The following is a 25,244-nucleotide window of genomic DNA, read 5'->3' on the forward strand; positions in this document are numbered from 1 at the left end:
AATTTAATAGAGGGAAACATTCCACGTGGGAAAAATATATCTAAAAACAAAGATGATGTGACTTACCGAACGAAAGTGCTGGCAGGGCGACAGACTCACAAACAAACAAACACAAACATCACATGAAATTCAAGCTTTCGCAACAAACTGTTGTTTCATCGGGAAAGAGGAAAGGAGAGGGAAAGACGAAAGGATGTGGGTTTTAAGGGAGGGGGTAAGGAGTCATTCCAATCCCGGGAGCGGAAAGACTTACATTGGGGGGGGGGGGGGGGGGAAGGACATGTCTGCTTTTGTCTGTGTATGTGCGGATGGATATGTGTGTGTGTGCGCGAGTGTATACCTGTCCTTTTTTCCCCCAAGGTAAGTCTTTCCGCTCCCGGGATTGGAATGACTCCTTACCCCCTCCCTTAAAACCCACATCCTTTCGTCTTTCCCTCTCCTTTCCTCTTTCCCGATGAAGCAACAGTTTGTTGCGAAAGCTTGAATTTCGTGTGATGTTTGTGTTTGTTTGTTTGCGAGTCTGTCGACCTGCCAGCACTTTCGTTCGGTAAGTCACATCATCTTTGTTTTTAGATATATAATATAAATATATATTTAGATAACACTGAAGAAAATTTTTCTAACATATTTCTATACTAAAGTATGCTACTGCACAAAATCACTTGAAAGTAGAAGATAAAATGTTTGTGATACACTTATAAACTACAGATAGGGTAGGAGAAGAGTTTGACTGCCTCGTGGAACATTAAAAATGAGACAGACAGCTGGGATAAGCATTGTCACCACATAATGAATCCAACACAGAATGTTGAACCCCCTACCAGCTAATTGACCAAGAAATTAGTTCCAAACATTACATAAATGCTGAGATTTTGAATCATCAAGAAATTGCATTTCAACAACCATCCTGCCAATTCCACAATTAATAGTATCTCTTGTTTCACACTCTGTAATAGCTTACCAGTAGCACCAACAATTTTTATTCTAGAAATTTGCATCACTACCATGCCCCCAGTGTTCTTAATAGATTCAGAAAATGCCTGTTAAATGCCATTCAAGTCACTACCACTGTCCAGTAAAAAAACATGTATATATTGTACACCTTCTGGCACACACAGGTTGACACATTTGCTTGTTACTTATCGTGTGATCGCCATACAACAAATCCTCCTTAATTCTTTCTTTACTAAACACATTGCCCTCATCATCAATTACAGATTCAAATACCCCATTCTCATCACTACTGGATTCGTCATGGCTATCATCATTACACTTACAGTCAGAATCAGACACACTTTCACTTACACTATGATTTATATTTAGTACCTCTTCCTATGTTTTCTCTATTTCAATCAATTTTGAATCTACAGTTTTATTTACTTATTCCAGTTTTTCCTCTACCTCTACTGCACACTTGTTTTCTACCTCAGTTTCTGAATCATTTCTAATGTGATCAATCCCGTTCTCAAGTTTAACTCTTATTTTCAGCACATTGTTTCTTGAAAATCTCCACCTTCCTACTATCGTCGTCACAAAGTTTCTCTCTCTCTCCTACACCTTTACTACTCGATGTTAATTTCTCATTAGTATTATGTACTTCTTTCTTTATACTATTTTCCACCCTGCTAAGTCTTCTCTCAAATTATTAATGTCTTCTTTCATATTTATATTATTTATAATATACCTTAACATCGCTTCCACTTCTCCATATGTCATAAACTTTGGCTCTTACTGATTGTCACTACTGGATTCCTCCTTCTTAACCTTAATGATCTCACCCACTTCGGTACTGTTTTTGTCCATTTTGCTCTTTGCAATAGGACTTTCATCCCCAACCTTCAAAGTTACATTCATGTCTGATTTATAATCAGCTACAGAACCAATCACTTAGGTCCTTCTATTCATTTAACAACTTAACATCTACAGATTTGTCCATAGTCACACTGTCTTGTTCGTTAAGGCAGCTCATTATTTATCACTTAATATAAAACAGCTTTTGCAGTTAATTACCTTGTTTTTTAATCACTCATCAGCTGCTGCTCTGCTGTGGTTGTTGTTGTGGTTGTAGTCACAGTCCCTTGTCTGCTCGGCTGTGGCAAGTTGTAATTCTCTCGGCAAGGTGTCTTGTTTACCTCCATTCATGTGTGTCCACCTGCGTGCTGATTGGCTGCTCCTGTACTCAGTGGCTGCTTCCATAGAACCAGCTCGCTGATTGGCTGCTGTCATACTTCTTGGTTATGTAACTCCAGCGTTGATTGGCTGTGTCACCTCTTCACTGTAAACCACTGTTGGTTTCAGTTTTCAAAGTTTGCGAAACCTTATTTTATTGTGGCTACCTATAATAATCCTCACCCGGCAGGGCACCACATGTCTACATCTACATCTACATCTACATTCATACTCCGCAAGCCACCCAACGGTGTGTGGCGGAGGGCACTTTACGTGCCACTGTCATTACCTCCCTTTCCTGTTTCAGTCGCGTATGGTTCGCGGGAAGAACGACTGTCTGAAAGCCTCCGTGCGCGCTCTAATCTCTCTAATTTTACATTCGTGATCTCCTCGGGAGGTATAAGTAGGGGGAAGCGCTTCCACCTGCTTTATTTCTTCGTTTGTTATCCTCAGTGTTGACATACTGCGTTGCTACACTGGCTGAAAAATGGGGTTTGTAATTTGGACACTGACTACTGTAAGTAATGTAGCTGACAGAAGCACAGTTACATTCCACAGTGTTTTACTTTTGCTGTTCACAACCCCCCAATAATACATAGTGATATGGCTAGTGCAGTATTGTGTAACTTTTGATAAGCCTCATTGATAGTTTGCAGGCAAACCTCCACATACTGCTACAATAGTATCCTTCTGAACATCTACGAGCAGTAAAACCTAACCACAAAATTCACAGTTCTTGAAGAATAATTAGATACATATAGAGCAGACACTGTCATTGTTTTTACACACGGCCTAATTGTTTAACACTTATTCCACAGTTAAATTGAAGCATTGTTGTTGTTCTAACCAACACAGTTTTATTGTCTGGAACTCGGCTGTGGACTGACTGTCTCGTGACAAAAAATCGGGCCCATATATATCATCGCAATAGTAGGCACTCAAACTACACATTGTTCGATGTTTAATTTACAGAAATTACAATTAAAACTTAACTCATTAAATTAACTGAATACATAAAAAAATTTCCATCATTTTAACAGTTTCTTCTACTACAAGAGTTGTTGTTGTTGTTGTGGTCTTCAGTCCTGAGACTGGTTTGATGCAGCTCTGCATGCTACTCTATCCTGTGCAAGCTTCTTCATCTCCCAGTACCTACTGCAACCTACATCCTTCTGAATCTGCTTAGTGTATTCATCTCTTGGTCTCCCTCTACGATTTTTACCCTCCACGCTGCCCTCCAATGCTAAATTTGTGATCCCTTGATGCCTCAAAACATGTCCTACCAACCGATCCCTTCTTCTAGTCAAGTTGTGCCACAAACTTCTCTTCTCCCCAATCCTATTCAATACCTCCTCATTAGTTACGTGATCTACCCACCTTATCTTCAGCATTCTTCTATAGCACCACATTTCGAAAGCTTCTATTCTCTTCTTGTCCAAACATGGTTATCGTCCATGTTTCACTTCCATACATGGCTACACTCCATACAAATACTTTCAGAAACGACTTCCTGACACTTAAATCTATACTCGATGTTAACAAATTTCTCTTCTTCAGAAACGATTTCCTTGCCATTGCCAGTCTACATTTTATATCCTCTCTACTTCGACCATCGTCAGTTATTTTACTCCCTAAATAGCAAAGCTCCTTTACTACTTTAAGTGTCTCATTTCCTAATCTAATCCCCTCAGCATCACCCGATTTAATTTGACTACATTCCATTGTCCTCGTTTTGCTTTTGTTGATGTTCATCTTATATCCTCCTTTCAAGACAGTGTCCATTCCGTTCAACTGCTCTTCCAAGTCCTTTGCTGTCTCTGACAGAATTACAATGTCATCGGCGAACCTCAAAGTTTTTGCTTCTTCTCCATGAATTTTAATACCTACTCCGAATTTTTCTTTTGTTCTCTTTACTGCTTGCTCAATATACAGATTGAATAACATCGGGGAGAGGCTACAACCCTGTCTCACTCCTTTCCCAACCACTGCTTCCCTTTCATGCCCCTCAACTCTTATAACTGCCATCTGGTTTCTGTACAAATTGTAAATAGCCTTTCGCTCCCTGTATTTGACCCCTGCCACCTTCAGAATTTGAAAGAGAGTATTCCAGTTAACGTTGTCAAAAGCTTTCTCTAAGTCTACAAATGCTAGAAACGTAGGTTTGCCTTTTCTTAATCTTTCTTCTAAGATAAGTCGTAAGGTTAGTATTGCCTCACGTGTTCCAACATTTCTACGGAATCCAAACTGATCTTCCCCGAGGTCCGCTTCTACCAGTTTTTCCATTCGTCTGTAAAGAATTCGCGTTAGTATTTTGCAGCTGTGACTTATTAAACTGATAGTTCGGTAATTTTGCACATCTGTCAACACCTGCTTTCTTTGGGATTGGAATTATTATATTGTTCTTGAAGTCTATGGGTATTTCGCCTGTCTCATACATCTTACTCACCAGATGGTAGAGTTTTGTCATGACTGGCTCTCCCAAGGCCATCAGTAGTTCTAATGGAATGTTGTCTACTCCCAGGGCCTTGTTTCGACTCAGGTCTTTCAGTGCTCTGTCAAACTCTTCACGCAGTATCTTATCTCCCATTTCATCTTCATCCTCTTCCATTTCCATAATATTGTCCTCAAGTACATCGCCCTTGTATAAACCCTCTATATACTCCTTCCACCTTTCTGCCTTCCCTTATTTGCTTAGAACTGGGTTGCCATCTGAGCTCTTGATATTACTACAAGAGTTAGGCCGAATTAATTGTTTAAATGATGAAATTAACTGATATTGTTACGTAAACAATACTTTTGACAAAACTGTTAATTACCTGGGAATTAATTAAGGGCTAGCTTTGCTAACATGGTTTCGTATAGAGCTAAAAAGATACTTTAAGATTACTAGTATTTCGTCTTCCAAATGTTTATAATTAGTACAGAATTTATATTTGTTTACAAGTAAACAATAGAATTTAATTTATGGAACAATTACTGATTTCATCCTGTAATGAAAGATACGAACTAGGAATAGTCAAAATAAATTAGACATCAATTACATACATAAAGCTAAGCACAAAGTTAGATCTGGTGTTATATTCTTTAAAACTGAGAGCCAACCTTTCTCTTATATGAAAATGCAGATTGTACTCACATATGCTAATGGTAATTAGTTAAAAGTGAAAAAAAAACTAATTTAAGGAGGCACATGGCAAAACAAAAGGGGACTTAAAATTATCCCAGCTTGCTTCGTCACAGGGTGGCTCTAAAATGGAAATGCAGCAGTTATCCATTATCTGCAGATGAGTTGTTGCTTCTATCATTTTTTTCTTTTAAAACTTTTGTAGTCAGTAGCAGCTCAATTATTATTTAAATTTTGATTAATTCATTGACCTGTTCCTTACAACAGTATATTTATCAATTAAATTGTAAATTTCGTGTTTTGTTTAAATATTTTGACGAAAAGTTATTTTCCCCCCCATCTCTACACTTTTTTTAATGGTTACTTCTAACGTTGTTGTGATGTAAGAACATATCACAATAATTGTTTCAAAAAGGTGTCCAACAACAAAAGCTAGTACTTATAGTGTCCTGTAATGCAAAATTTGTAATGAATATGACTATTACTTCAGGCAGGAACCTTTCTGGTTTTAGTTCTGATCCTTGCACGTTATGTGCTCATTTTGTTTTCGGCTATATCCACTGTTTCGTAACAGGGTATTTGTACAAGACATTGACACCTATTGCATGTGAAAATGGTATGTAAGACAGAAACAGGCCAATCATGCAATATATAATAAACTGAATACTTTTCAAAAACAGTTGAGAGGAATAATTTCAAAATGTCCTTTAATGGATTAATATGTATGTTCTATTTTGATGGCAATGTTTTAGAGTGTGGATTAGAAACTGATATTTTTTGGTAATGGATATATTTTATACCTGATATACGATTCAGAGCAGTACTATCATAATTACACTTTAGGAGAAAATGAAGTTACAGTGCCACTGTGTTGTCCAAGCTAATGTTTTGTCTGTGAAATAAAATCATAACTGCCCCGCTTACTGATTCATCATACAAAGAAGGTGTCCAAACATATTAAGTACAAACTTCATATATTCTCAGTGTAATACCATCGCAACTGCCTTTACAATCATTTTGCATTCTTATCTTCAGCAGCTTGGTTGCCTTTTAACATAACTACCTTTTATGATTTTGTTTCACTGAACAAAAAAACCAAGTTTGTATATCACGGCACAATTACTTTGGTATCACTGAACCCTTTTGTCATTATAATGCACAGGAAAAGGAGTAAATTGAAGCAGCAGATTGTTTTTGAAGATATTTATCCATTTTGTGCTGTGTTTATTGTGTAGTATCAACCAGTCATTAGTGCTGTAAGCATGATTACTGTACTTGAATGATCATATTAAAGGTATTGTAGTAACAACCAATGAATCAGGTTACAGTACAATGTGTTGTGGTGTATACAGTCAATCAGGGTAACTTTTATCAGTCATGGTATCTTTGTGCTACTTATCAAATTTGTTTCAGATGGCTGCTGCTTCATCTACTTGCATTATTTTTTACTAAAAGTAACAGTTTTACTACCTCCATGATTTCTAGTTAATATTTCAGTTGTATTTCCAATGTCCTACAAGCTCTTAGGCTTATGATTATGCTTTAATGGCATTGGCTATGAACATCGTTTCTGGTGACAGTGATTTAATTTGAACAATACCAGGTCGATACAAGTAGGTTGATATTTCAAAGTAAACCTGTAGTATTGAATTCACACTGTTTGTTTTTACCTCTTATTAACACCTGATTTCCTTCTAGCACAATCTAATTTTACTCAGAGCACTAGAAATAGGAAAAATTCTTTGTTTTTTGAGACTGGTCTAAAGTTATCCTAACGATGGTGTAACTTTGTACCAGCATTAAAAATGAAATTTTCTCTAATATGGTGTAGTTAGCACACTTTTTCACTTTTCAAAGCACTCAGTAACTATAGATGTAAAATGTCAGAAAGTCTGTTGTGAAGCGTAATTTATTTTATGTCCAGTATTTTCAAAAATGGTAAAAAGTGGTACATAGTTATCCCAATTGACTGTATAGCCTAACCTAGCCTACATTCTGTCTTTTGGTTGAAAGCATAAAATGAGACATTCCAGATTAATATTACAAATGGCTTTAGAAAAAGTAACCAGACTCTTCATCAGAAAACGCAAAACTTGAAGGTGTGCTCCATAGGAGTAGTCTTTCATCCAAACAGCGAACAAACAACAGTCAAAAAGGTAATATAGTAATGTGGTTCTAGGCTAAACACTATTGCACAGATTGGTCTAAAATATTATTATTATATTATTATTATTATGATATTGATGATGGAAAAAGTAGTGATTCTTCTGTAGAGGAAATTCCAGTGTCAGACGATTCATCAGATTATCAATCATCACATCATTCTGAGAGTGATGATAGTGAATCACTGGTTTCAGGTACAAAGGAAAATGAGTTTAAGCTTAATTTATTGGGCTGCACTAATACATTCAGCAGTACTGCAAAAATGTCGTAGTAAATCAATGGAGTTATTCTGTCATGAGAAATTATTATTATATAGAAATTCCACATGCTTACCAAAAAGTGTAGGAAACAAAAAATAATCAAGAAGGTAATAATACAGCTGCACGTTAAGCACTATTGGCACAGATTGGTCTAAAATATTATGATTACAATTATTATTGTTTAGATATTGACGATGGGAAAAGTGGTGATTCTTCTGTAGAAGAAATTCCAGTGTCGATGATTCATCAGAATATCAACCATCACATAATTCTGCAAGTGATGGTAGTGAACCATTGGTTTCAGGTACGAAGGAAAATGTGTGCGTAAGCTTAATTTATTGGACTACTCTATACATTTAGTAATATTGCAATCCTATTATAATAAATCAATGGAGTTATATTGTCATGAGGAATTCTTCTTCTTCTTCTTCTTCTTCTTCTTATTATTATTATTATTATTATTATTATTATTCCACATGACTGCCAATTAGTGCGGGCTCTCATAACTGAGAATTCAGATGGGGTAGATAATGTTGTCCATGGGCAGTCAGCAGACAACCCTGATAAAACAGCCAAAACAACTGTAAATAAAAGCACAGGCAAGTGAAATTATGGAAGTATAATTGGTCTGCTACATTCATACCAACCTTTTGAATTCTTTAGAAAGATATGTTAGAACGGTAACTTCTTGAAAGTTTTTTGGTACAAAGTACTTAATAACAATGGAACAACAAGATATTTTAAGCAGCATTTGCAAGTTTAAGTTTCCAGGTTGATTTCTGGGAAATACTAGAACTTTCAATTCATCATGCAATAACGTTTAAGAAAGGCTAGTTATAATAGTATTGCTCTGAACCATCAATATCACATATGTTTCCCAGTTACAGTAATTTTTCAGTGACAAGCACATGCATTTACTTGAGACATTCTGTTGGTTTTATTTTGTCATGACCTTTGACTGTCTCTGGTACCTGACAGGTATCGCTTCATACGAAAATCGAAGATTATTCATCCTAGGCATTCTTATTGATTCCTGGTAGAGTGATTAAGTTGTCATTGCCTACTGCTGCCGTCAAAAGATTTAAGTGTGTACTGTATCCGTGTGCTGATTGCTGCTGTTTTTGACTTTTGTGCTTACTACTTTATTCTCATTATCTTGTGTGTTCTCTGAAATGGAAGCACAAAAGTTCTCATTTTACACATTAGATTGTCCTTGCAGATTTTTTCGTGCAAATTCTTAAATAGAAATATTATGTCTTGTTCAACTTTGGTTTTGTCAATGTTTTCATGTAGTAGACAAATATCTCAATATCTGTTTTGTTCCCATTATTTTGCTGGAAGACAGGTAAAGGATGCCAGAAATGATATATTAACATTGTGTCTTTTCCCATACTTTAGTGGTCATGCAGCAAATTCATAAACTGACCAGAATAAATGTACAGTAACACTGTACATTCAGTTTGCTAATCAAGCAATGTCTTGAAACTCAAATGTCAGTGTTTTAGGATGATTTCTCCACCAATGATGTCTTGCATATTGCAACCAAAAGCTGAATAACCATATTTGATGTTGGCTTTCATGTTTGTATGATGTGTGGGGGAGACTAAAAAAATTATATGCACATCAAATAGATTCAAACATTTCTTTTAATTTCACAACTTATTTTTAGTATAGTTCATTTTCACAGTAAACAGATATGTAAATATTGTCTTTCACTCCTGATTACGATTGTGTAGGTGAAAATGGGTTCACATGTTCCCATTGCGGCAAGGCATTCAATCGCAGATCTCGTCTTCTTATGCATGTGAAATATATTCATGAAGGTGCAAAACCATATGAATGTGAGCAATGTTCAAAAACATTTGTCCGAAAGGAAGATCTGGCTCGTCACACTATTCTACACTCAGGCATAAAAGGTATGTGAAACCGTTATGTAGTATATTGTAGTAGGCTTTCTTGTAATCTTGTTTCAAAAACTGTGATTCTTTCTTTTCATGTTTCTAGCACACAAATGCCCAATTTGCCAGAAGAGCTTTGCCATGAAATCTTCATTGAAGATACATCTTTTGACACATACAAAGGTATCACATTTTATCAGTTATCTTAATGTTGTTATGTAAGGAAATTCACTGATACATTCTGAATACTGTCCTCAATGTGTGTTTGTCATAAACCAGTTTCCAGACTACTTGCTTATGATTATATGAAGTAAGTTATGCTATTCAAAACAAAAATTTGTAAGTATATAGGCATTAACCTTTCTTGCATCTTTAATGAAAAAGTAATATGTAAATATGACAACATTCATAGTAAATTTCATGATATACAAGGCGTATTTTTGAAGTGAGATCCATTTGAACATAAGGACACAATGAAAAGTTATTTCAAAAAAGTAAATTTATTTTCAGAAAGTACATACTTCACTCTATTTTTCGACATAGTTGCCTAGTTTGTTCAAGAACGTATCGTACCTCTCAACCAATGTTCAAATAGTGTCTTCATAAAAACTTGCCACCTGCTCCGATAACCAATAGTTCATCGCTGTTTTCACGTCATCGTCATCATTGTAACGGTTGCCACTGAGTTGCTGTTTGAGGTGGAGGAACAGGTGGTGATCTCTCAGTGCAAGATCAGGACTGTAGGGTGGATGGTCTAAAACTTCCCAGCCAAAACTGTCCAATAAATTGCAGGTCTGACCTGCAGTGTGAGGTCTTGCATTGTCATGGAGAAGGACAATTCCATTTGTCTACATGCCACGTCTTTTGTTTTGAATTGCTCTGCGTAGCTTTCTCAGGGTTTGGCAGTACGCTTCTGCATTGATAGTGGTTCCTCTTTGCATGAAGTCAACCAACAAAACACCATGCCTATCCTTAAACACCGACGCCATGATTTTGCACTGAGACAGAGTCTGTTTGGCCTTCATCTTTACAGGCGAGTGTGTATGTCTCCATTCCATGCTCTGTTGCTTCGATTTGAGCGTGATATGCGAAACCCATGTCTCGTCTCCAGTTACAATCTGACTCAAAAAGCTGTCACCTTCTTCGTGACAATGTGTCAAGAACTTCATCGCACACTCAAATCTTTGGTTTTTGTGGTCCCCTGTTAGGAGTTTCAGGACCCAACGGGATCGTAGTTTCCTAAACTTTAGGTGTTCAGAAATAATTTTGTAAAGCACTGATCTCGACACGTCTGGAAATTCATTTGAGAGACCAGTTATTGTGAAGCGCCTGTTCTCACAAATCCTTTCAACTAAAGCCACCAAATCGTCTGTAATCAAAGAAGGGCAACTGGAGCAGTCCTCATCATGGACTTTGTTACGGAAATCTTTGAGTTCTTGTACCCACTTACGCACTTTGCTTTCACTCATAACAGTATCACTGTACACTTCGCAAATCTGTTGATCAATTTCTACAGTAGACAGGTTCCTTGCTGACGAAAACCATATCACTGATGGAACCTCACACACGGCGGGCGAGTTGATAGTCTTAAACATTTTGAAAGCACAGAATAGAACCGTACATGTTGGCTACAGAGCTGAAACTGAGCACAGTTTTTCCCGAGGCATGGCAGTACACGACGCACACACTTGTTGCAGTATGCGCGCGAACTACTAGTGTCTACAACAAAATGGACCTTACTTAAAAAACACACCTTGTACATACAGATGAAATGATGAAATTGAGAACAAGACATGACACATATAGGCCACATGTAACAGCTATTAACACACAAGGAAAGACCCAGATTTATTTGCTCTGGAAAATAGTTTACATTTAGTACATTCTGTTGTTAATTAGAGTAATGAAGTGAACATGATTGCTATTCGTAATGCACATTGTTTCTGTCTTTTTTATGTTCTTTAGAATATGTTAGATGTTTCTGAAGATATTTTATTTAAGATTTATGTTAACAGGACAGAATAACAAAATCAATTGATGACGAATTCAGGTAAATGAACCCTTCTGCCTGAGAAGTCTGGTGTAATTTGTCACCAGTAATACACTGATAATGTCAGTCTACAAAAAAATCCAATGGCATGATTTTGCATACATTGTCAAGTACTGTTATGAGCTTGTACAACAATTCATGTAAGGCCTCCCATATGATCCTGAGTTCCAGAAATATTAACTCTTATACAGTTGATGAAAGCAAAGGAAATTAGCTGAATTCATTGAGAGACTGCTGCCATGTGGAAGAGCAGTGGCTGCTATATAAACTGCTTCATACCGCTTGCTTATCTCTCAAACTGGTGGATTAGTCCTTATGTAATGCTTAGGATCATCAAAATGATTTGTGAAAACCTGGAAATTTCTGAGTTTCCCCATCAAATGTAATGAGAAAATTTTTAATATAAAACAAGTGGCTACACAACTGTACAGGCACTCTTCAAACATAAAATTATAAGAGAAAATACTAAGCTGTACAAATAAAATCTGAACTTATGACATCACTTGGGAAAGTGAATCCACAGCATAATATTGATAAAAAATAACTGTTTCTTGTTAGTTAATTGCATCAAGAGCTATGGTGTCAGCATTCACAGTAGCTATGAGCTGATTTCATATCATGGGAATACAAATACCTGGGATTAACAATTTGTTGAGATATGATATGAAATGATCGCATAACCTCGGTCATAGGTAAATTGGGTGGCAGGCTGTGGTTCATTGGTAGGATACTGGAAGAATTCAGTCAGTCTGCAGAGGAGATTACTAGCACAACACTCATGTTGCTTGACACAAAAGCACTCCGTCTTCAGGCCACAAGTGGCCCATCGGGACCATCCGACTGCCGTGTCATCCTCAGCTGAGGATGCAGATAGGAGGGGCATGTGGTCAGCACACCACTCTCCCGGTCGTTAAGTTTTTTGTGACCGGAGCCGCTAATATTTGGTTGAGTAGCTCCTCAATTGGCATCACGAGGCTGAGTGCGCCCCGAAAAATGGTAACACAGCATGGCGGCCCGAATGGTCACCCATCCAAGTGCCGGCCATGCCCAACATTGCTTAACTTCGGTGATCTGACGGGAACCGGTGTATCCACTGCGGCAAGGCCGTTGCCTCTGCTTGACCCAAGGGAGGATATAACTGAAGTGCTAAGACACCTGTGACAGACACTTGAAGAAAGACAACAATAGATCCATCAGAGCTTATGTACTTTGTTTCAGAAATAATTATTATGTAAGAAACTGGGAATACATTATAGTCCTCTACATAATGCTCCCATAGAGATAATGAAGACAAGATTAAAGTAATTAACTACACCTACAAAGGCATTTAAGCAGTTGTAGCTTCTGCCATGCTCTGGACAGTGGTTTGTGAAGTATAGATGTAGATGTAGTTGTAGATATAGAAGGAGCTACTTCATATCTTGTAGTGACTTCTGCATTCACATACTGTGTGTGATGCTATTTGGGAAACTTCAGACATATTGTAAGTGCTTTAGTCTGCAGGTGAAGAATGTAGATGGTAGGAATACTGTGCAATCATAGCTGTAGAACTGTAGGAAACATATTTGAACTTCACGAACAATGTAACTGAGGTAGATTAACTTACTCATTTGGATGCTGGTTCCTCATGCTATGGTATTTGTTGACAGCTTCAAACACATTGTGAATAAGGTCTGTAGGCGGTAAAAGGAAGTTGAGTTTTTTAATTGTGCAGAATGAGAATCATCCAGTAAAAAGCGGGGTATAGAAATAACAATTTTGACTACTGTTTCATTTGGTGAATGCTATACTATTATCACAAAGCAAATGTAAATATCCAGTGTTAAAACACTGCATCAAGTTTCAGATTCAAATATCTCTATTTTGGACATAATCCAGTCTGTACAAGAGGCTGTAGTGGTTAGGGCGAGAGATGATGTTAATTGTTCAGAGCTGATGTAGCTATGCTGATACACATTTAGCAACCACACAAGTTGTAAGTCCAGAAACACGCAGATATGGATGTGTGCGGGTTAAGAATTGTTGTGACAACCCTGGAACACTGATTGAAGATTTATTCCTTTGAGTATTGGTGTACGGTTTGATATTTATCTCATCTCCTCAATGATGTACAATAATGCCAGAGTGGCTGCATTGGGTATTCTCTTTTCATGTTGTCTTCTTCTCTGAAAACGTCCATTCAAAAATGCAAGTCCTCATCGCACCGGGATGTGGTGATTAGGATGTAGCTCTGCAAGAGAATGAAAACTTGTCACTTCTGCATATTCTAACTTTTAATCAGTGCAGGTACATATGTCTTCATTGCACCAGCTGAAAGAACCAACAGGCACCAACATGGGTGAAAAAAACAATTGAGGTACAAAAAAAACTGATGGTATACCTTTAAATTTTCTGTCAGCTTACTCAGATATAATCATGCCTCCCTACAATATTTTTGCTGCACAGGGATAGCATGAATAAGAATCATTACAAATATATTTTTTTTATATGCGTAGGCCATTTAAAGAACCTTCACATCCATATACAGTTGCGATGCATTTACACTATATGCACCTTTTCATCTTTTTTGTACTTTAAACTCTTGGCCTGTCAGGGTACTGAGACCTCTATTTGTGGCCAAGTTTACCTCATTTAGTCCTGGAACATGATATCACGTAACATATATATCCATTTTTGTTTAATGTACACTTTACTACTGCTACTTACAAAAATTTTTAAGGGTTTTATCAGCAGCTGCATTTGAATTCAGAGTCTGTAGTTTGATTGTTGGAATCCAACCACTGCTATTGCGACATTGTCCAGCGCACACAGCTTATCTGACATATGCTGCATACGCACTTGAGTTTGTTAACACTGTCATTAAGTTGAGCTGTCCATGAGTGTGCTACAATTTGACTTATTTACCCAGAGTCAATAAAAGTGTTCATCCCATTGTTGCAATGTTGTGTACTGTGCATAGTGAAACCATCAATGCTGTAGCAAGTAGGTTCATCATTTATGGCCCTGTTGTAATCCACACGTTACAGTCGTTGAACCAGGCTCACACCATCAGCATCCCAAAGACACTTGAATGGGTTCAACGTAAGTCTACAATGCCTGTATTTGTTTCCATACCCTCTCTGTGATAAAATGTGTTTTCGATACCAGAGTCCACCTAGAATATAACTGTTCATCACTGTCTAGCACTGGCACACATTTTTCATGGGAACATATGGAATTCTTGCTTTCAAACCTTCAGAAAATGTTTGTAGCTCTTTACAGTTATTAGTTCATGTATGCAGTCCTAAAAAACATATTCAGCTTTACAATTCACCATATACATAATTTTTACATTTCATCATTATTATGATAACCTAATTACTTAAATTTTAAAATATACGGGCACGTCGGGTTTGCATATTTCTTACTCTATACACATACATTTTCATATGACATTACATTTCATTACATAAATATTGTACGAAAATTTACATAACACTGCACAGAAATTATACATACAAGACAGTTAATATTACATACATTTATTGTGATTTTTGTCTCGTGTAACATTTTTTCATTTTTGCGTTATCAATTTTTTTATCCCATTTTGCTCTCTGACATTACCCTATTGAATGTTCATTTGAGAACAATCTGTATTCATAGTCTCACCGTAACATTACATAGGTTGTCATATTTTTCAATCTCATTTTCCAGTATTGACATAATATTTGCATACAACATTATCATATGCTGTGCACAAATGGGTCAGGGATTTTCTCTGCCTCGTGATGGCTGGGTGTTGTGTGCTGTCCTTAGGTTAGTTAGGTTTAAGTAGTTCTAAGTTCTAGGGGACTTATGACCACAGCAGTTGAGTCCCATAGTGCTCAGAGCCATTTGAACCATTTGTGCACAAATTTTGTGTTCTTACATCACACCTGACAGAAGTATCCATCATTACATATGCTGAGGAAAGAGAGCTTCATAACATGAAATCGCGAGAAACCTATGTAACTACATTTAGCTATGCCTCTGACAAGTTTACTAGGATGTATCTACTGGTCTACAGAAAATGCTATGGACGGGAAGAAGCATTCATTTTTACTCTGCTACTGCAAGCCCTTGTTCGTCATTAGAAAACTATTGAATACATCATTTCATGACTATCTACTCTTATTAATCCACTTACTTCATGTTTACTATCTACTGATACATTCTGACAGTACACTATTGTGGTATAAAAGTGTAATCATCAACAGCAAACTGTGTAATTCAGTGTCGGTAACTTACACTTCCTTTTGCTACATGATATCATTCTTGTGTATTCTGCTGTGCTTTATGAGAATTATGCCAGTGAAATAGTGTAAAACAATGTTGAGATAACTTGTCTTCATGTACAAATGTACTGTAATAACTCGCTCACACGTGCTTGTAATACTTGGTCTGATTCCTTTCATTTGGAAGCACAAGACCTAAGTTCAACTTTTTATACATCTGGCACACTGTAGCTTATTTACACACACATTCACAACATCACATGCACACGTATTTTTATACATATAATTATTTATTTTGGTGTGGCTCTTATGCTTTGGTACCAAACACCTGACTATTGTGTTTCCTGTTTTACCCACTATGTAATTCTGCATCGTTTACTGGAAGGACACCTAAATACAAACATAACACTAAGTGCATAGTTTGTACCGAAGCAAAGCTGGGATAAATTTTACTTCCCCTCTTGTATTGCCATCTGCCTCCTTAAATTCATTTTTTCAATTTGAACTAATTACCATTAACATACGTGAGTATAATCTGTATTTTCATAAAAGGGAAAAGTTTGCTCTCAGTTTTAAAGAATATAACACCAGATCTAATTTTGTGCTTAGTTTTACATATGTAATTGATTTTCTAATTTATTTTGACTATTCCTAGTTAGTATCTTTCATCATAGGGTGAAATCAGTAATTGTTTCATAAATTAAATTCTGTTGTTGACTTATAAACAAATATAAATTCTGTACTAATTATGAACAATTGGAAGATGAAATACTAGTATTCTTAAAGTGTCTATTTGACTCTATTCAAAAACATGTTAGCAAAACCAGCCCTTAATTAATTCCAAAGTAATTAACACTTTTTGTCAAAAGTATTGTTTGCATAACTATACATGTTAATTTCATGATTTAAACAAATAATTTGGCCTAAACCTTGTAGTAGAAGAAACTTCTAAAAGGAACAATTTTTTATACATTCAATTAATTTAATTAGTTAAGTTTTAATTGTAACTTTTCTGCAAATTTAACTTCGAACAATGTGTAGTTTCAGCACCTATTATTGTGATGATTTATAAGGGCTCGATTTTTGGTCACGAGACAGTCAGTCCACGGCTGAGTTTCAGACGAGAAACCTGTGTTGGTTAGAACGACAACAATGCATCAAATTAAGTTACACCAATAGGCCATTTGTTACAGCAATGACAGTGTCTCTTCTATATGTACCTGATTATTCCAAAGAATTGTGAATTATGTAGTTATGTTTTTACTGCATGTAGATGTTCAATAGTAAACTATTGTAGCAGTATGTGGATGATTCGCCTGATAACTCTTAATGAGCCTTGTAGGAAGTTAGAACAATAGTGCACTGGACATATATAACTGTGTATTATTGGGGGGTTGTGAAAAGTGAAATTAAAGTACTTTGAAACACAACTGTGCTCCTGTCGGCTGCATTATTTACAGTAGTCGGTGTCAGAATCCACAATCCATTTTTCAGCCAATGTAGCAACTTGGTATGTCGACACCGAGGACAACAAATGAAATAAATAAAGCAGGCAGAAGCACTACAAGTTGCTCACTGGTAACTGATGCGTCACACTTTCAGTATTCATATATTCAATTTCTATCAGCATGCAGTTCATTCTTTATCAATTTTTTTATGTGTTGTAAGAGTGCACATGTTTGTGCTGCAGTTGTCATTTTGACGTATCCTTTTGCAGGAGGAAAGAAAAGTGTTGTCATAGGCGGGGCACAATCCTATCTCTCATAGTATATTCAAGACTTAATTTATATTCCTTCATTCCTCATGTAGATATTCCCTTGCACGTAGCATGTAAATACCCACTTGTATAAATATAAGTAGCTTGTACATAGTATCGTATTGTGTAGCTAGTGTTCTGTAGATGGTGTTTACTTTGTCCTCTGTTATGTATTCGTTAGATTAGTTATTCCTAATCTCTTAATCTTAGTTTAGTTCTGTAGTGTAGACATTTTATTTCCTTACTAGTCAACTCACATTATAAAGTTTTCTCTAAGTGTAGATTGCTTGGTGTTTGTTTGCTAGGCTACGATAGTTGTCTAGCAGCGATTCATCGTCTTACACTGTGCTCTCCGCATTTGTGGAGGTTGTCAACCTTAAAGCTAGCTACTGCGCGTGCACAGTTCTGCCCTCATTCCACTCCACCACTTGCTATTCAGCTTACCATACTTTGTCAATTTTAGATGATGCCTGAGGAGTACTCTTTGCTCTTCGTGGTACTCGACAGTGCATCCTAATTACTTACCACACAATTTTTGTTTTTATATTCTACCTTTTCTTAAGTGCTAACCAGCACCCAGCGTATTTTCTCCTCATGCAATATTTCCTTCCTAACAACCGTGGGTAGATGTTTTCCCCAGTTGGTTATTTGTCTTTTGTCAAACAGCAGTTCCCTAGCTATAAAGCCAGTTGAGCTATGTGGGAGATGGTTAACAACTTTCTGGAATGTGGTAGCATATTCAATCCACATTGCTTGTTTGTGAGGGGTGTAAGTCCGGGTAAATCTGTTAAAATCCTTATATGTTCTCTCTATGAGACTTGCTTCTAGGTGAGACCTGGAGACAAGTATATGTTTAATGTTGTGAGTGTTGATGAACTCTTTCCAATGGGTGCCTGTAAAGTACGATGCATTGTCCGTCATCAGTATTTCTGGCTTGCCTGCTTGGGTAGATAATCTGTTGTAATTCTTGTGATGATGGTGCTTGCAGTTGTTGACCATAGAGTATACAATTTGGCATACTTGGAGCAAACATGGTATAGAGCAACAACATAGCTTACACCTCCTTTCTCTTGTGGATACGGTCCAGCCGTGTCCAAGGAAACTATCTCCCAGGGTCTTTTAGGCAATATCGGGTGTAGTTCAATTAGTTTTGACTTATTTGCATACTTATTCTTCTGACTCACAACCCATTTCCATATTACCTGAAGAACGTTTTGTCTTACATTTGGATAGGAACAATAAGTGCTTATCTTACTAAGGCATTTGAAGACACCACAGTGTCCCCAAACATTGTGAGTGTATGATATAAAGTTGTTAACAAGATCCTCTGGTAAACAAACACACCACTCGCACTGCTGTGGGTGGTGTTGGTGAAACAATATACCTTGGTAAATCGTAAAAGATTTTTTTCAACCTGTCATAATTGTTCTGCAGCCGTTTTAGCCTTACTTTTGCCATCTGGGACCCTTCTGCTATAATTGCTCCAGGCTTTTACACATCCTAATGTAGTATGTCTGTTGTGTTTTATCTTTCATCAACAAAACCCTGATTTCCTGAATTGTTCTCCAGGAATTCCAAGAATTTGTCTAGACCTTGTGGAAGCCTTGATAAGGCATCAGTAATTACATTTTGATTACCTTTGGTACACACAATTTCAAAATCAAATCCCTGTAAACACAAATGCCACCTAGTGATCCTCCTGTGTAAGAGTTTACAAGTGAGTAGGAAGGACAAAAACTGACAGTTGCAATACACCTTGGTATGCTTTGCCCTCAAGTAATATTGGAACTTTTTGAACACCTATATTACTGCAAGAGCTTCCAATTTGGTCATGGGATATGCATGTTCAGCTTCAGATAGGGTCATACTAGCAAAACTAATTACCTTGGGGGTAAACTCCCCACTCATGTCTGTGACTTGAAATAAACAAGTGTCCAGCCCTTGGGAGGACACGTCTGTACACAGACAAAAGTCTTGAGTCATGTCAGGATGATGTAAGATGTTGGCATTCGAAAGAGCTTCTGTAATGTTGTCAAAATCAGTTTGTCATTGCTTGATCCATAACCAGGGGTGATTCTTCCATAGAAGATTCAGTGGAGCATCACTATTTAAAAGCTGCTGTGGTATAAATTTTCTGAAGAAATATACTAATCCAAGATATCCCTTAAGCTGTTTCTTATATTGAGGTACAGGGCAGTGTCTGATAGCATCGAGCTTCTTAGGGTCTGGAGGTGTGCCTTGAGATGACCCTTCTTTTACCAAAGTGTGACTTAATTAAGCTGGCTGTGACTCCGTATTCTGAAAACCTATACAAGACTTGAGCCAAGAGCCGTAAGTGTTCTGACCATGTTGGGGTAGCAATCAGTGAATCATCTACATACGCAGAAACTCTACTTAACAATTCAGGTCCTAATACTCGATCTAAAGCAGAAAAAAAATATGCCTGCGCTGATGTTTAAACCAAAAGGTAGAAACAGAACTCATCGCATCTGCCCCCACATTAAAAGGCAGTGTACTTACAGCTGTCTTCATGTAGTGCGATTTGGCAGTACGAGGCTTGGAGATCTGTTATGGTGAAGTACTTAATGTTAAGGAATTTTAGAAGTTGTTCTTTCAGGTTGCTAGGCCACATCCTGAGTCGAGAATGAGCCGGACACTACCATCTGATTTGCTAATGGCCAAAATAGCGCTACAATATGAAGATAAGGATGGTTGTGTTATTTGTAATTTTAGCATTCTATTGATCTCTTTCCTCACAGCCTCGTCCTTGGCCCATGGAATGGCGTAAGACAAAAAGCAGAAGGTTTTGTGTGGGTACATCTGCATTTAGTATTTGTATCCTTTGATTATGCCAGGGCATCATTCAAAAACATGAGTGTAATATATTAAAAGCTCATGCAGTTCTTCCTTTTGTTCTTCTGCAAGACATGCTGATTATTTACCTTGGTGTGCATGATCTCAGGGCCTATGTCCTCTTCCTGTGATTGCTCAGTGCCATTTGCATTCTTTTATATTCATAGTGCAGGAAATTTGCTATTCTGTCATTCCATTAAGATCTGATGGTAACCACATGTGAAGTCTGAAATGCAAAAATACTTTGCATTTCCCAACAGATCTAATATTTCACTTACATTGTGCATGGAAAAGCCTCCCTTCCAGAAATTTCATTCAACTTTCTACAATCTGTCACAGACCTTTATTTCACTGTCCACATGCATCTCTTTTATTTGGTACTAACAGTGCCACTGAAGACCAAAGATGTTGGCTCTCAAAGAGGAAAAAAAAGTTCCACCATAAAAGAATTACTGATAATAATGGAAACTGGTAGGTGTGATGAAACTGGTAGATGTGATGCACATGTACAGACAAACAAATGATTACAATTTCAGAAAACTAGGATGATTTTTTCAAAAGAAAGAGCTTCACAAGTTGAGCAAGACAATAATGTATTGGTTCACCTCTCGTCCTTATGCAAGCAATTATTCGCCTTGGCATTGATTCATAGAGTTGTTCAGTGTCTTCCAGAAGGATATTGTGCCATATTCTGCCCATAATGTACCCCATGTTTTCAATTGGGGACTGATCCGGTGACCTTGCTACCCAAAAGATATGGCAAACATGAAGACAAGCAGTAGAAACTCTCACTAAGTGCGGGGCAGGCATTATCTTGCAAAAATGTAACCTGAGGATGGCTTGCCATGAAGGGCAACAAAATGGTGTGTAGAATATTGTTGATGTATCATGTGCCGTAAAGGTGCTGTGGATACTGACCAAAAAGGTCAGGCTATGAGAAGAAGTGATGCTCCAGATCATCACTCCTAGTTGTTGGGACATATGGCGGGCGACAATCAGGCTGGTATCCCACTGCTGTTCGGGGCATCTCCAGCCACATCTTTGCCCTCGAATCTCAGTAGCCAGAGTAGAATTGTCTTCAGTGATGAGCATTGCTTTGAATTGAGCCCCTATGTCCAGTGAAGACATGTCTGGAGATGCCCTGGACAGCAATGGGATACCACTTGATTGTCACCCAGCATATAGCCCAACACCCAGGAGTGATGGTCTTGGGGTGCCATTTATTTTCATAGCAGGACCCCTTTGGTTGTCATCTGTAGCTTCCCTTCTTCACAGTATACATCAATGATATTCTGTGCCCCATGTTGTTGGCCTTCATGGCAAGCCATCCCGGGCTTACATTTCAGAAAGATTATGCCTGCCCAAATGTGAAAAGGGTTTCCAGTGCTTGTCTTCATGCTTGCCAAACCCAACCTTGGGCAGCAAGGTCACTGGATCTTTCCTCAGTTCAGAACATTTGGAGCATTATGGGTAGGGAGCTCCAACCATCTTGGGGTTTTGATAATCTAACACACCATTTGGAGAGAATACGGCATGGTATCCCTCAGGAGGACACCCAACATCTCTATCAATCACTGATAAGCTGAATAATGGCTTGCTTAAGGGCCAGAACCAGTCCAATGCAATATTCTGAGCCTTCATGTATGCCTCTGAATTGATGATTGACCCTCTTGGCATCAGATCCATGAGATGATGCCATCACAATCCCAGAAGACTGTAACCATGACTTTTCTGACAGACGGGGTGTCTTGAATTTCTTCTTTTGTTGTAAATTAAAATGATGCTACTCCATGGACTGCCTTTTTGTTTCCAGCGCAAAATGGTGCACAAGCTTTCGTCCCCCATAACAATCTGTGATAGAAAGGCCTCTCCGTCAGTCTCAAAATGCTCCAATAATTCAGATGAAATGGCCTTCCTTTGAATCTTGTGGTCTGCTGTGAGCATTGGTGGAACCCATCGTGAGCACCTCCTTGAATATCCTAGAGTCTCAATCATTGCAGATGCACTTCCAATACTGACCAACAACTATAGAACCAATTGTCGAATTATGATGTGCCTGTCGGCACGAATAATGGCATCCACATGATTCAGCATGTCTGGAGCAGGGGTTGTGACAGGACGCCATGAGCTTGGCTGATCATGCAGCACTGTTTCTACATTTCCTGAGGCTGTTACTTTCTTCACCCATTGCCCAACTGTACCCCTGTCAACAGCAGCATCTCCATAAACAGCACACAAATGTTTATGGATGTTCACCATGGTTTCTTTTTCTGCACACAATAATTCAATAACAGCACATTGCTTGTAACACGAGTCATATGTAGACACCATTTTGATGGTGTACTACGGCTCTGCCATCTACCAGAATGGTTCAAAACTTCACTGCCACACAGTACAAACATCAAATGTGAAGCACCAATGGCTTTTTTTTTTTTAAAATTGGGGCATTTCGTATTGAATGACCCTCGTACATCACATCTACCAATTTCCATCCCATTTGGATAATTACTCCATGGAACATCATTTTGTGTCTGAGACCATGTGTCCTCATTTAGCTTTTTCTCACTATGTTCTTGTAACAATTTCTTTTTGCCTCTGCTGTTCTGTAAGGACATACATTTACAACATTTCCTTTGTACCCGTGCACTGTAGGCAGAGCATTCTTCGCTGTTTTGGTATAGGATAATAAATCACATTTCAAATAAAATATGTCACAGTACTCACTACATGGTTCCCCTAATTGATATTTCTCTTCTCTGTTGTTTGCCAGTCTTACTCGAGTCACTTGGTTCTTATATTTGTCTACTCTGTCTGCTCCTTTGTGTATCCTCCCAATATTTACTATTTGGGCTGTCATTATTTTCACTGAACATAGGTCACACTCAGCCTTGTTCACATTTAGTATACTTATACTATTTTCTGCTTGGGAGTAATCACTGTGTTTCCATCCATGAAAATTGCTTTTTTATCTACATATACTCTCAAGATTTTCTTTCCCTAGAATTGACTGCCATACCACTCTTTGTTTTCATCCAACTAGTAATACTTCTTTTTGTATTACATACTGATTTCACCAAACCCATGGATATTTCAAAAACTTGCTGCTTTACTTTGTCTATTAGTGTCACTGTTTCAGACACTATCAACAGCACACTATTTCGACTCCATATTCTGAACACTTTTTCACCATAAGTGATTATAGACCCTTGTTTGTTCAAAAAATATCTTCCTATTAAACCTTCATACGGAATGTCAGCCACTTGTCTCATAGCATGAAACTTGTGTTCTACTTGCACTTTCTCTACTATGAGCAAACACATATCCATGGTCGCCAATGTATCCATCGCATCTTGCAAGACCCCTTTCAGCCTACAAATTTCTTCACCTTAATTACTCTTTTCTAACCACTCTTTCTTCAAGAGACTTACATGTGCCCCCTATCAGCTAATAACCATAACGTTTTAGCTTAATTGTAGCATTATGTCGTAATTATCTCATTCTTTGCTTCGCATCCTATGATTGTCATTTTTGTGTACTTTATTGTGGTAACATATGACTGAGTTCAGTGTTATTCATTTCCCTTTTTTCCCACCAAATTTCCAGTCACTTTCTCTATACACTGAGGCTCAATATGCCCATACTTAATGTACCAGTAGCATTTTCGTGTCTGACAATCCTTTGATGCCCACATTCTGGCGGGTTCTGGCGACTAGAGGAAGCCGTGTGGTGTTGGTGTGCAAGAGTCACACGTCCTCTTCATCATTGCACTTACTTGGAGGTGCTTTTCCAATCTTCTTACCGAGCGAGGTAGAGTGGTTAAACACTGGACGCGTATTCGGGAGGACGATGGTTCAATCCCACGTCCAGCCATCCTGATTTAGGTTATCCATGATTTCCCTAAATCGATCCAGGCAAATGCCGGGATGGTTCCTTTCAAAGGGCATGGCCGACTTCCTTCCCCGTCCTTCCCTAATCCGATGAGACCGATGACCTCGCTGTCTGGTCTCCTTCCCCAAAACAACAAATCCAATCTTCTTTTTCAGGATAGCCAGCTGCGACAATCTCTCCCAACATCTTCTCCAACAGTTTTCACATATATGAGTCATATTTTGTAAGCCCAATGACTCGTGGTCTGTCAGAAACTATTAATTACTTTTGCAATAAATACAGTTCCAAAAATCTCTCAAGGTTCTCGCAAGTCCGCCGCCTGCAACTCTAGATAGTCAGTAAGTAAGTAAGTAAGTAAGTAAGTAAGTAAGAAGTGTCTTTTCTTTTCTTTTCTTTTACACAGTTCAATTGTTCACAATAATGATAGACATAGCACCGTCACAGAGTGAGGCGCGCTTGCTTCTGGTGCTGGTTATGTAACTTCCTTGACGAGCACGGCAACCACTTGCCCCTGCCGATCAACCATCACTATTGCCGTATTCTCCCGATACACGTCCACCCTGTGCACACACAAAACCGGCACGAAGTAGACACTCTCCCGTTTCTCACACTCGTACGTAAAATATCGGGTGTTCAAGATGCTGGAAAGCTGAGGGTCTCTAGAATTTTCATTGAAATTCTTGAGGTACTACAACATTTCTGGCATTTCTTTCTACACTTAGCATCTGTATGGCTGGTTTATCACAATGATGACATTAATTTTGAAACTTCTAGCCCCGTGTGTGTTTGTGGGTGTTATTACTCATTGTATTTTTGCATTTCTCTTTGGT

General features: G+C 37.9%; 1 protein-coding gene across 3 annotated transcripts in view; it reads left to right on the forward strand.

Moving 5' to 3' along the window:
- LOC126195408 (gastrula zinc finger protein XlCGF57.1-like) overlaps positions 1-25,244 on the forward strand; it is a 201,697-nt gene that overhangs the window by 156,662 nt on the left and 19,791 nt on the right. For all 3 annotated transcript variants that reach the window (XM_049934004.1, XM_049934005.1, XM_049934003.1), the window contains 2 exons: positions 9,453-9,632; positions 9,721-9,797. In XM_049934004.1, coding sequence (XP_049789961.1) covers positions 9,453-9,632; positions 9,721-9,797 — 257 coding nt within the window. The remainder of the gene's footprint in view (positions 1-9,452; positions 9,633-9,720; positions 9,798-25,244) is intronic.

Source organism: Schistocerca nitens, chromosome 7, assembly GCF_023898315.1.
Source record: "Schistocerca nitens isolate TAMUIC-IGC-003100 chromosome 7, iqSchNite1.1, whole genome shotgun sequence".
Lineage (NCBI taxonomy): Eukaryota > Metazoa > Arthropoda > Insecta > Orthoptera > Acrididae > Schistocerca > Schistocerca nitens.